Source organism: Atta colombica, unplaced genomic scaffold (genome assembly GCF_001594045.1).
Source record: "Atta colombica isolate Treedump-2 unplaced genomic scaffold, Acol1.0 scaffold41, whole genome shotgun sequence".
NCBI classification, from domain to species: Eukaryota; Metazoa; Arthropoda; class Insecta; order Hymenoptera; family Formicidae; genus Atta; species Atta colombica.
This window is the reverse complement of record NW_017259520.1, coordinates 1,123,537-1,134,480: the sequence shown is the minus strand read 5'-3', so window position 1 is coordinate 1,134,480 and position 10,944 is coordinate 1,123,537. Positions and strand designations below refer to the sequence as shown.

At 32.7% G+C, this 10,944-nt stretch overlaps 1 protein-coding gene across 1 annotated transcript in view; it reads left to right on the top strand.

Moving 5' to 3' along the window:
- LOC108691145 (glutamate receptor ionotropic, kainate 2) overlaps nt 1-10,944 on the top strand; it is a 146,300-nt gene that overhangs the window by 134,980 nt on the left and 376 nt on the right. The window contains exons 15-19 of the mRNA XM_018198800.1: nt 677-902; nt 1,327-1,491; nt 5,738-5,838; nt 6,739-6,946; nt 10,142-10,495. Coding sequence (XP_018054289.1) covers nt 677-902; nt 1,327-1,491; nt 5,738-5,838; nt 6,739-6,946; nt 10,142-10,495 — 1,054 coding nt within the window. The remainder of the gene's footprint in view (nt 1-676; nt 903-1,326; nt 1,492-5,737; nt 5,839-6,738; nt 6,947-10,141; nt 10,496-10,944) is intronic.

Genomic DNA, 10,944 nt, shown 5'->3' with positions numbered 1-10,944 from the left:
ATATATATATATCAAATAAATCTGCTGATGTACTAATGGTTGATCAATTCGTGATATTTAGAAATATCGTATATCATACTGTAAAATTTTAATAGAAACCTACATCGTTAACAAAAATATCGTTTTCTGTAAATCCCATTCTCTCTGAGTGAGATGTTTTTCCTTCAGAAAAATGAACAAATTAGTTGGCTAGTAATGAACAAAAATTCCTGAATTTAACTTTAATATTGACAACATCGAAGCTCGACCATTTGAAATAAAAACATTTAATATTAATTCGTGGATAAAGGCAGATTTTTTCAACACAATATTAACTTTTTCGTTTTTTCATTTCAGGAATTCAACTTCAATTTTCTATTAAAATTAACTGTGGAGTACAAAACACAAACTGAACACAAAACGTCACACAATTAAATTTGCATATGGAAAGAAAAAACGATTTTATTGAAGTATCTAAAAATTTAACCAGATACACGAAAATAATTTTGTAAAAACTATGCAGAACGTCCAAGCTAGAATGTTAAAACTTTTTGCAGTATTGCTTAGTATGCTGGAATGTCGTATATAATTATTTTCATGATCCAATAAGCTCTGTAGCATAAAAGTTAAATTTTTAGATATTTCTGAAAACTCGTTCTCATTGTGCATTAAATAATCTAAGGATCAATAATCACAGGATTCAAAAATTGGGATCTATCAAAAAATGTGGAGATTTATGGAATCGAAGAATCCATCTGTATTCGTTCAAACTTACGAAGAAGGAGTGAAGAGAGTTCTGGAAGGCGACTATGCATTTTTAATGGAGTCGACTATGCTCGATTACGCAGTTCAACGCGATTGTAATCTAACACAAATAGGGGGATTGTTAGATAGCAAAGGATATGGAATTGCTACTCCAAAAGGTAAATATGAATAAAGATAGCAATAAATAGAAGTCATATTTGAAAAGAGTAATTGCCAACGTATTTAATATTGAAAGCTAAGAAGTTTCTGAAATGGATGGTACCCAATTAAATTTCTGCTAAATTGGCTTTCTTAGCCGGCATGAAACGAATAGTTCAAAAGTACGCACTTTTTGTTCATGAAATATGTAGCTTGTACAATCAAATAATTTTACCAAAAAGATTATATATATTTCCATCTTGGAACGGGAAAAAATTTGAAGATGTTCTATGAGATTAAACCGTATATTTAACATATGTACATTATTTAATAATATATTCGACATCTAACGTGCAAAACGTGCAAAGTTACGTTCGAGATTATGCTGTAGAAGCAGAAATTGCGAAACCCTTGACCAGCCTAACGAAGGCTTTTTATATGCAGGTTCACCCTGGAGGGATAAAATATCTCTAGTTATACTGGAACTGCAGGAAAAAGGTGTAATACAGATCCTCTATGATAAATGGTGGAAGAATACGGGTGACGTATGCAACAGAGATGACAAGAATAAAGAGAGCAAAGCTAACGCTCTTGGAGTTGAAAATATTGGTATGTTTATATAGCCAAACATATTTTTTATTAATCGAAATTATACACTGTAAAAAATAAAATATTAATTTTAATTTAAAGACATTTAGTAGATTTTCTGAGACATGCAAAAATATTAAAATTAACACAAAAATATTATTTTTGAATGTTTCAGAAAGTTCACTAAACGTCTTTAAGTTAAAATTAACATTTTATTTTTTACAGTGTAGACAGGAATAATAAAAAAGATTAAACCAGCTAAGGAGAATAAGAAAATTCTTTTATTCTTAAATCATGCCTAAAAAATGAATTACATTAAATTATATAAATAATATCAAGATACTCATTTTCATTAACGAGTTACACAACACAATATATCAAAGGATTCTGGATTAATTTTCATGAAATTGAATGATGGAAATGATTGCTTTCACGATGTTTGAATAACTGCTTAATCAATTAAGTTATCATGTTTACCGATACGCATGCATGAATACATTCAATAATATATTAGCAAAATGAATTTGTGAAGCTGTGCTTCATTCATAGCTATACGTACATCAATTATAACACAATAAATTTGAATCATGCAACCTATCAGTTATATTTGCATGTTATAAATCTCCGTCACAGCTGTGGCATTAGTGACATTTCGTATTATATGCACGTATACAAAAGGGATATATTTAATGGTCATAACTTCCGCATGTTCTTCCTACGTGTCTATTTAAGTTTCAGTCACTTTTACTATTCTATTTACTTTTATGACTAAAAAAGTTGTAAACATGTCATTGTACAGCAGTATAAATCACTAGTGTACTAAAAAAACTAAATCCAAAAATAAAAAACAAACAATTAGCTTTAGAGATTTACTTATAAAGAAAATGATAAGAAATAAGTTATAAATATAAGTCGCATTACGCATTAAAAGATTTTAAATAAAATATTGTCAAAAAAGTCAATTATCTGATCATCTTCGAAATTTGTGGATTTAATATTTTTTTTATACGTGTATATATAAGATCTTTAAAGCTAAACTTATTAGATATCAAATAAATAAATATCGATAGGCGGAAATATCGCGCATAAATATTATAGTTGTCTTCAGTGTCAAAAAGTTAATTTTTTACTATAAAGGACAACGAGATTTAGTTGAATACGAAGTGGACAAAGTGAATATTGAAGAAAAGAGAAGGTTTTCAAGCGCGACGGAATCTTGCATAAAGTTCGCGATGAATTTTTCTTCGAACTCTTCGGAAACCGCTTCCGAATTTTGATGGAAGTCACAACAAGTTTCTTTTTTCTCCCCCCACTTTGATTCAGCTCTTTCCTTTTTTTCCTTCGCTCGCAGAAACTCTCGGACTATCTACCTATTTTGCCTCCCTTTCCTCATCACCGTTTCTTTACCGCCTTGTAACTTGGATAAGTACCCATTTCACCAACGGTGTAAATGTACTCGACAAGACAGATAAAAAGAACAGATAAAAAGCTCTCAAGTGAGACGCAAAAATCTCGTGAAATTATAGTTGAATTGCTATTTTTCTGTTCTTTTCAATGTCTCTTAATTATTTGCCATGAGAAAAGCGGTCGTTGTCGACTGACCTTTATCGTGCTATTTTTATAAGAATAAGTAGTACCATCTCGAGGAAAAAAAGCTTTCAGTAGTCTTAAAGTAATTGAGACAGAAATGTAAAATTAAATTGGCTTTTTCACTTTGTCGGAAGCTTTAAAAATGTGAGAAGAGAGAATCTTTTCATGGAGTAGCTAGTCTCTGAATTCTTGTGAATTATTTAAAATTAATATTCAATTTGATTACAATAAATGTTTTAAAACATTTTTGATAAAAATTATTTATTTAATGATAAAATTTATCATCAAAATTAAAATTAATAATATAGTTAAAATTAAACAACAGCGTTTATTAATAATTACAATTTCTTGTAAATAATGTTAGATAAGTAATTTAACAAAAATTATCTATATTAGTTATTAATAAATGATTTTAATATGTTTTATTATGCTTAATCGTTAATTTTAATCGTAATGTATCTGTGATATATAAAAATAAAAAAGGAAAAAAAAAGATTGAATATAAAAATGTAGAACATCAAATAAGTTTCATTAACATTAGTTGTTTCAACTTCAATTTATATTTTCTCAAACTAAAATAAAAAAGAATAAAAAAGAAGCGAGAAAACAAGCTAAGAATTCCTTGTGATAATCTTAAGTATAAATAAAAATAAACGAAAACGAACTGAAGTGAAATACAATTAAAGTTAACCAATTTTAAACTATATAAAAATATATTCCATCATACAATATTGTTGTTGTATTTAAGATTATATTTTCTTATGTATATTGTATTCACTGACCAATGAAGCAAAAGTGATAAACGTATTCTAATAGTGTTAAGACGATAATATCGGAAATTCGCTTGAATCCACTTAGCGCGACCTTGCATTCTCTTTGCTCATTTGCCTTAGAATATCGCTAACTCTGTGGAGTTTCCGAATTAGCGTGAGAATCTCTCAGAGAACGATAATATCTCCGGATAATTCCCGGTTCGCCTAAGTGTTTTGGCGAAAGTCCGTCCCGTCTTACGGAAAACTTAGGCATATATCCTATAACTCGGTGAACAGAACTTACCGCCGCGAAACTTGGATCAGCCTGTAGGCGCAAATGTCGCACGATCTCTCTCCGGACCCAGCTCTTGATATCGTTTCGCGAAATAGGCGTGAAACACCGGTGATATCCAGGCACCCGCGCGAGAAACTTTCGTCTTTCCGGTGAAACGTCCGGACTGTCATCATAAATCACGGCGGTGTAGTTATGCAAATCTACTTTGCATCCCCCCGAGATCCCGGGCTCGGTTGTCTTGCCGTCAACGATAAGTGGACACTTTTTAGCCTGTTCAAAAGCGTCTCCAGCCTCCATACTTTGTTCCCTATTCTTTCGTCTTGAAATATATAGCTAAAAGTTTCATGAATAAAAAATGTTTGCCAGAGCATAAGCGAATGTATTCTACAAATTTTTCTCTATCTTATTGTTGTCAAGTTTAATAATTATTTTATATAAATTAGAGTAATTGTTTTTTATGCATAAAATTAAAAATAATTTAATTATAATTACAATATTTGAAAATAATTAATATCTCATAGATTTAAATATATAAAAAGATGATCTTTAGTAAAAATTACAGTATGTATTATAGGCAATAACTGCAGACGGATCAATTACTAATGGCTCAACTCGAGAAATTGAGAAGTTTCCGGAAGGTAAATTTGCTGACTGCATGGAAACGGATTCCGTGCACCGTATTTTCGACCAATAAAGTGGAAACTCATCTTTGATCACGTACGAAGAAATATTGGCAAAAAGTTGAAATGTTTACCAAAGCAGTTTGCTCAAATTTTATTTCAACTAACCTCAAATTTTAAATCCCGTTATATTTATTCATTAAATTTATTAGCTCCTAAATAAAATACGGAATAAATATAGAATTTCTGAACTCTTTAAAAATTTATTTAAGTATTATTTTAATCGATAATTATACGAAATATTGAATTCTACTTGAAGAAATAAGGAAAGTAGAATGTAGCAACTCATAAGCAACTAGCATACATCAGTTCATGACTCGTGTTCAAGAAAGTTCCGGTTTTGCGAATAATCTCACGAATCATTGTAGAAACAGCCATTAATTCCAAATGCAACGCTCTCTTGAACTTTCGCATACTTCCTATCCTTTCGTTTTTATCAGAAGTAAGCTAAAACTTCGTACCAAGCGTAAATATCCTTCCAGAGTTCACTGTTTTCGCACGACTCTTGCATCGCAATAAATACAAGCACCTCGCCATTTATCAGTATATACGTTTCCATGCACGCTCTACTCACGGTCGTTACCCGCGAATACTCCATCGCGAAGTTTCCCCATGAAACAGACCAAAAAGTATAATGCGATCGATTTGAAAGTGCACACTCCGCTTAGATATTGCGCGCACGATTTTCCGCGGCCGCCGCTGCGGAGCCTTTTTTCTTTCGCCGTACTTCTTTTTTCTTTTCTTTGCTCCTCGACCAAACCAATGCTACAAAGGATGATAGAGGGGGGGGAAAGAATGAAGAAGTCACGAAGAAAGTTCGAGAGATGGGGTACAAACACGCCCCATCGTACTTTGTGGCTGCCAACGGCGTCTCGTTTGCGGTAAAATTAGAGAAAAACGTGCAGCTCCGTCGACATTAAAATAATGAGCTTTCGGTTTTGTCATTTCAGGCGGTGTCTTCGTTGTACTGCTCTGCGGTCTGGCGCTAGCGATCCTGGTGGCAATCCTCGAATTCTGTTGGAACTCCAAAAAGAATGCCCAATCGGACCGGGTAAGTTAAAAGAGATACCGTATAGGATTTTATGTGAACATGTTGCATGAGTTGTACTTTCTCATAGATGGGCGAGGTCGTTTGAATCTTATAATTAATTCAAAATTCTGTCACCTTTTTGACTTTCGTGATGATTTTCTCGACTTATTATCTCCTACACTGAAAAAAAAATGTAATAAATATTCGTTTGAATAGTATTATGATAATAATAGTATTAATAGTACTAACTTAACATTTATTTACAATAAATAAATATTTACTAAATAAAAAAATTACAATATAATTAAATCAAATTAATAATTATGGTACAAATAAATGTATATTTATACTTAGCTACAAATAGATATTAAAATTGAATACATTTTTCTCAATACCTTGCATTATTATTATTTCATTGCTTTATACTAAGTGATAAAAAGCAGAATGCGTACAAAATATAATGAGTAAAATTCTAGTTGAATGAAAAAAATATAATAGTGCAATGAAAGAATAATCACATAAGGAACTTAATTCATAGCTGCAAAGTTAATCCTGCCTGAATCTTTCTATTCCTCTCATATATTTAAATCAAATATCTGGCTTTTCATTTTCGGTGACGTCGTCACCGTCAATTTGATTTATATAAGTTAAATGCATATAGACTGAATGTTAATGCAATATATCCGTGACAAGCATTTATTCGAAAGAATGAATGAATTCGTCTTGATGAACAGACGACCTCACGCGACGGAGAAATCAGCCTTGCATGCGTTCAGGTCTCGTATGATCGTTTCGTGTGTTGTCTCTTGGTGTATGTTGTACCTGTCGTATCGGCATCTGCTGCATCATCAACGATTACTCCTTGGATGGTAAACGCACATGCATCTACTACGCATCGATCATCATTTAACCGCTCGACAGTCTCTCTGCGCCGAGATGGCCTCGGAATTGCGATTTGCCGTCCGCTGCGGCTCCAGGCAGAGACCCGCTGCGAAATCGCGCAATTCCGCGGCCGCCGGGCTGTGCGGCCGTTGCAGCCCGCGCTTTTCCAGGAGAAGGACGCGACTCTGCTCCTCCGAACACGAGGAGACGACCTACATACCGAGCATCGAGATCCCGCGATTAAATGGTGTAAGTCTTGTCCCACATGACGGGCACGCGATCAAATTTGCAATCGGTATCTCTTCGAGGATACTTTAATAGTTTGCGAACTGCACTCAATTATCACTTCAATTATTTTCCTATCTTTAATTAAATTTTAAAATAATAACGATTACTTAAACAACTTGCATTGCACGACACAATTATGAATTCTGCTCAGATACTTGCAATGGACTTGAACAAATTATCATTGGCGTACATATTCGAAGAAAAAAGTGGCAAAACAATCAGGAGAGATAGAAACATGGCAACAGATTACTCGGGAGCTTTTCGAGGAGAGAGCCGATTGTTGGTCGCGCGGAGCGGTACTCGTTCCACGGTAATTCAATTTCGTCGAACAGAGCCAATTACGTGGATTCTGGATTTTTCTCGTCTTTGTGTCAGAAAGTATTCCTGAGAGTCAATATACATGTGATATTGGTCGAAGATTCGCGATTCGTATTACCGTGCTGAGAATACAGTTTCTAAAAGCCCCTCTTTTTTTCTAAATATTTCTCGTTTTTATATTATAGAAACTCGAATTCAGAGAAATAATGGATATTCGAGAAAGATTCCGCACATCATTTGAGAAGGGAGTATTATAAAAGCCAGTTGCCTCCCACGCGGATTTCGCACGAATTTATTATATACCACGTCTATTTGTAAAATGTTGTGACGATGTACGTTTTTTTTTCTTTTTTTTACGATAGCCGTTAAGTATTGATTTTAGATTGGTTACTTCACGGCGCGAGTGCACATTATGAAGCATATATTTCATTATAAAATATTTTTTCGTTTGCGCACGTTTCATGTTTCGCAGTTAATGAACTGTTTGCGCGTGCGCGTGCGCGCGCGCGCGCGCACACACACACACACACACACACACACACAAAATGCAGGATTATGTCATACACGCTTACAATTGCAGTATTGTACGTTAGACATAATTGCATGCATAAACTTGCAACAATAACAGTGTGCGCTTTATTGCGTGTTATACCTTCGAAATTTAATGAAATTTCTATGGAGAATGGTTTAGTCTCATGATGCAAATATTATATGATGAGTAAAATCAATATTGTATATTTATCTTTTTCATATAAGCCGATCATGTTCTTGAAAACTTGAGAGGAACGTATGAAGGTTACACTTTTATAGAGAGCCATCTTTCAATGCAAACCTATCAGGAATATTTCATACAAAAACATATACAAAAGTATTCTATAAATATTAGACTTAAAAATGAAACATAAGTTCTAAAAAAAATGTCAAAAAAGTTCAAAGAATAAAATACTTCATTATTTAAATGAACAAGTGATGTGCGAAAAAAGTTCATGATACAGAAATAATTTTTTCAAACTTACTTAATTATTTTTTTTCTTTATGTATATCAAATTATAAAACAATTCATTGAATAAAAAACTTTAATTATAATATCGCTATATTTTGAAATAAAAAATTATTTGTTCTATATAAATATTATAAATTAAAATTATCAATAAAAATCGAAAATGAATAAATTTAATAATTTAATAAATAAATTTAATAAATTATCGTATAATTTCTAAAATTAATACTAACAATGATAATTTGAGTAAAAATTATTATTTTACATACAGAAAGATTTCTTTATCATTTGTAAAATATTTTCAAATTAGAAAAAAAATCATAAATTTACTAGAAAATTTTAAAAGAATTATATGCATATTCTAAAGACTAAGCACTTAAATCACTTTGTATCATAGAGATTAATACTTTTCATTAGCACTCACAAATTTTATGAATCACTGATGCTATTAAAAAAATTTCCATGTGATAAAAGCAATGTGTTTTTCTCTCGTTCTCTCGTTTTACCTCTTTTCTAATATCATGTCTCTCATCATGCAACTTTTTCAGTCGCTTTAAAATTAATTACAGTCGCACTGTGGTATAATTAAAAACTCATTTAAATTCCATTAAAGGTAAACGGCCAATTCAAAGTCAAATATAACTGTTACTTCAAATTCTGGCTCTCTTGAATGAAAATACGTGATGTATCTTTTGAAATGCCACCTGCCAAATACTGCTACGATAATGTAAAGTGATAGACTGCAGAATCGACCCTATAACCATTCAAACTTTTCAATCATTGTCAGCACTCGTTCTTTTCGAGATAAAGGAATGATTACTTTAAAACAAAAAACACAATTTCACATATACGATCGAAAATCCGTAAAGTATCCATAATTCAAAATGTATCCGTTTCGAATGTATTGTATCGTAACATATAGTTCTATCCAACAACAATTAACTCAATGTACCATTTGTCGATACGTAATGCATGCTATAAATAGAGACATCCGTATTGTTGAGAAAATGTAATTGTATTCCAGCAAATTCCGCGCAAATTCTGAATTCCAATAAACCACATTGACCGCATTATTCTGTCTACACCATTCGAGTACTCTCTGTTCATTATCTGTCACATTATCATTTCTCAAACCATGATTCTCGCGCTGATTTATACAATAAGTACAATGGTAGATCATTTCCCATTCAAAATTTATGTATAAAATTTATGTATAAAATTTATGTATAACGTATTTAACATCTACACATACATATTTTATACAAATGCAAGGGAAAAAATTCAAATAAAATGTCAAATTAAAACGTATTTAACGTAATATTAACATAATATTAACTATCTTGTTCGTATTATTATTAAAATTCTTCAGTGTTGAATTGTGTTAGTGTAGTCAGTAATTTTTAATTATTTATGTAAGATCGATCTGCCTAGAATCTAGACTATTCGCAGAGAAATTCGTTTTATTAACTGCAAGCTTTATCTTCATATAGCAGTCTTTTAACCAGCAATACGTCTGCATGTATATTGTGAACGCCTCGCTCCATTCTGAAAACGTGATCCGAAAGCCATATCGGCACTACCATATCCCGGAATTTCCGTAAAAAAAGATCGTTTCGCGAAGCACGTGCTAGTCGTTTCAAACACAACTCTAAAGACATAGTTATCAACGTTGGCGCACGGAGGCCCAATGATAACCTTCCTGCCTACCTTTAAAAATTTTTAACAACTTCGTACAACTTTTTAATAACTCGTCTGTTCACTTGTCTCATCGCCAAACTCTGTTCTCTGTTAGTCAGCCTGATATAGCTAACACTTGCACTTATTATTATCTCTCAGCAGGAGGGTGGTGCGTTGTCGATGACGGAGATGAAGAAATCATTGAGCTTCGATCAAGTGTCCCATGGCGAAAGGAACACCTAGCACAGGCTTCGTCCTCATCTTCGTCCTCAACAGCAGCAGCAACAGCAGCAGCAATCACAACAACAGCAACCGCCACCGTGCAAAGCCACCCCCACGCACACGCGTCACACGCACTGCCACTCACATTCACATCTTCACAGCCATCACTCGCACAAACACCAAGCACCTCCGCCGAGACAGAGACGGGGCTCTTCGGGCATCATCTTGGGTCAAGGTACAACCATCTATCTGCCACGAGATTGTCTCGTCCTATTATGTTCGCTAGATCAAGTGATATATTGATCATTACCGTTATACATTGTTCGCATATCACGGAAAAGATATCACGCTTTTGCTGAAGTATCTAAAAATTTACCTAGATACAGATCTGAAAATAATTTTGTTGGATCATTAAAGTAATTATGTAAAACGCTCAAGTAAGTTGTTAGACTACCAAAACTTTTGCAGTAATGTTTGAAATTTCTACATGTTTTAATGGTTCAACAAAATTATTATACTTTCAAATCTGTATCTAGATAAATGTTTAGATACTTCAACAAAATTCTTCTTTCTGTGTAAATTAATTTGCAATATCTTCTAATTATAAAGCAGCGAAATCAAAAGAATGTTAACAATTTGTCCAAAAATATTAAATATGGAAAAAAATAATGTCACTTTGCTACAAAATGAAATTATTATTGTAAAACTTTTATGTTTTTTTGCGTTATGTTCTAAATATC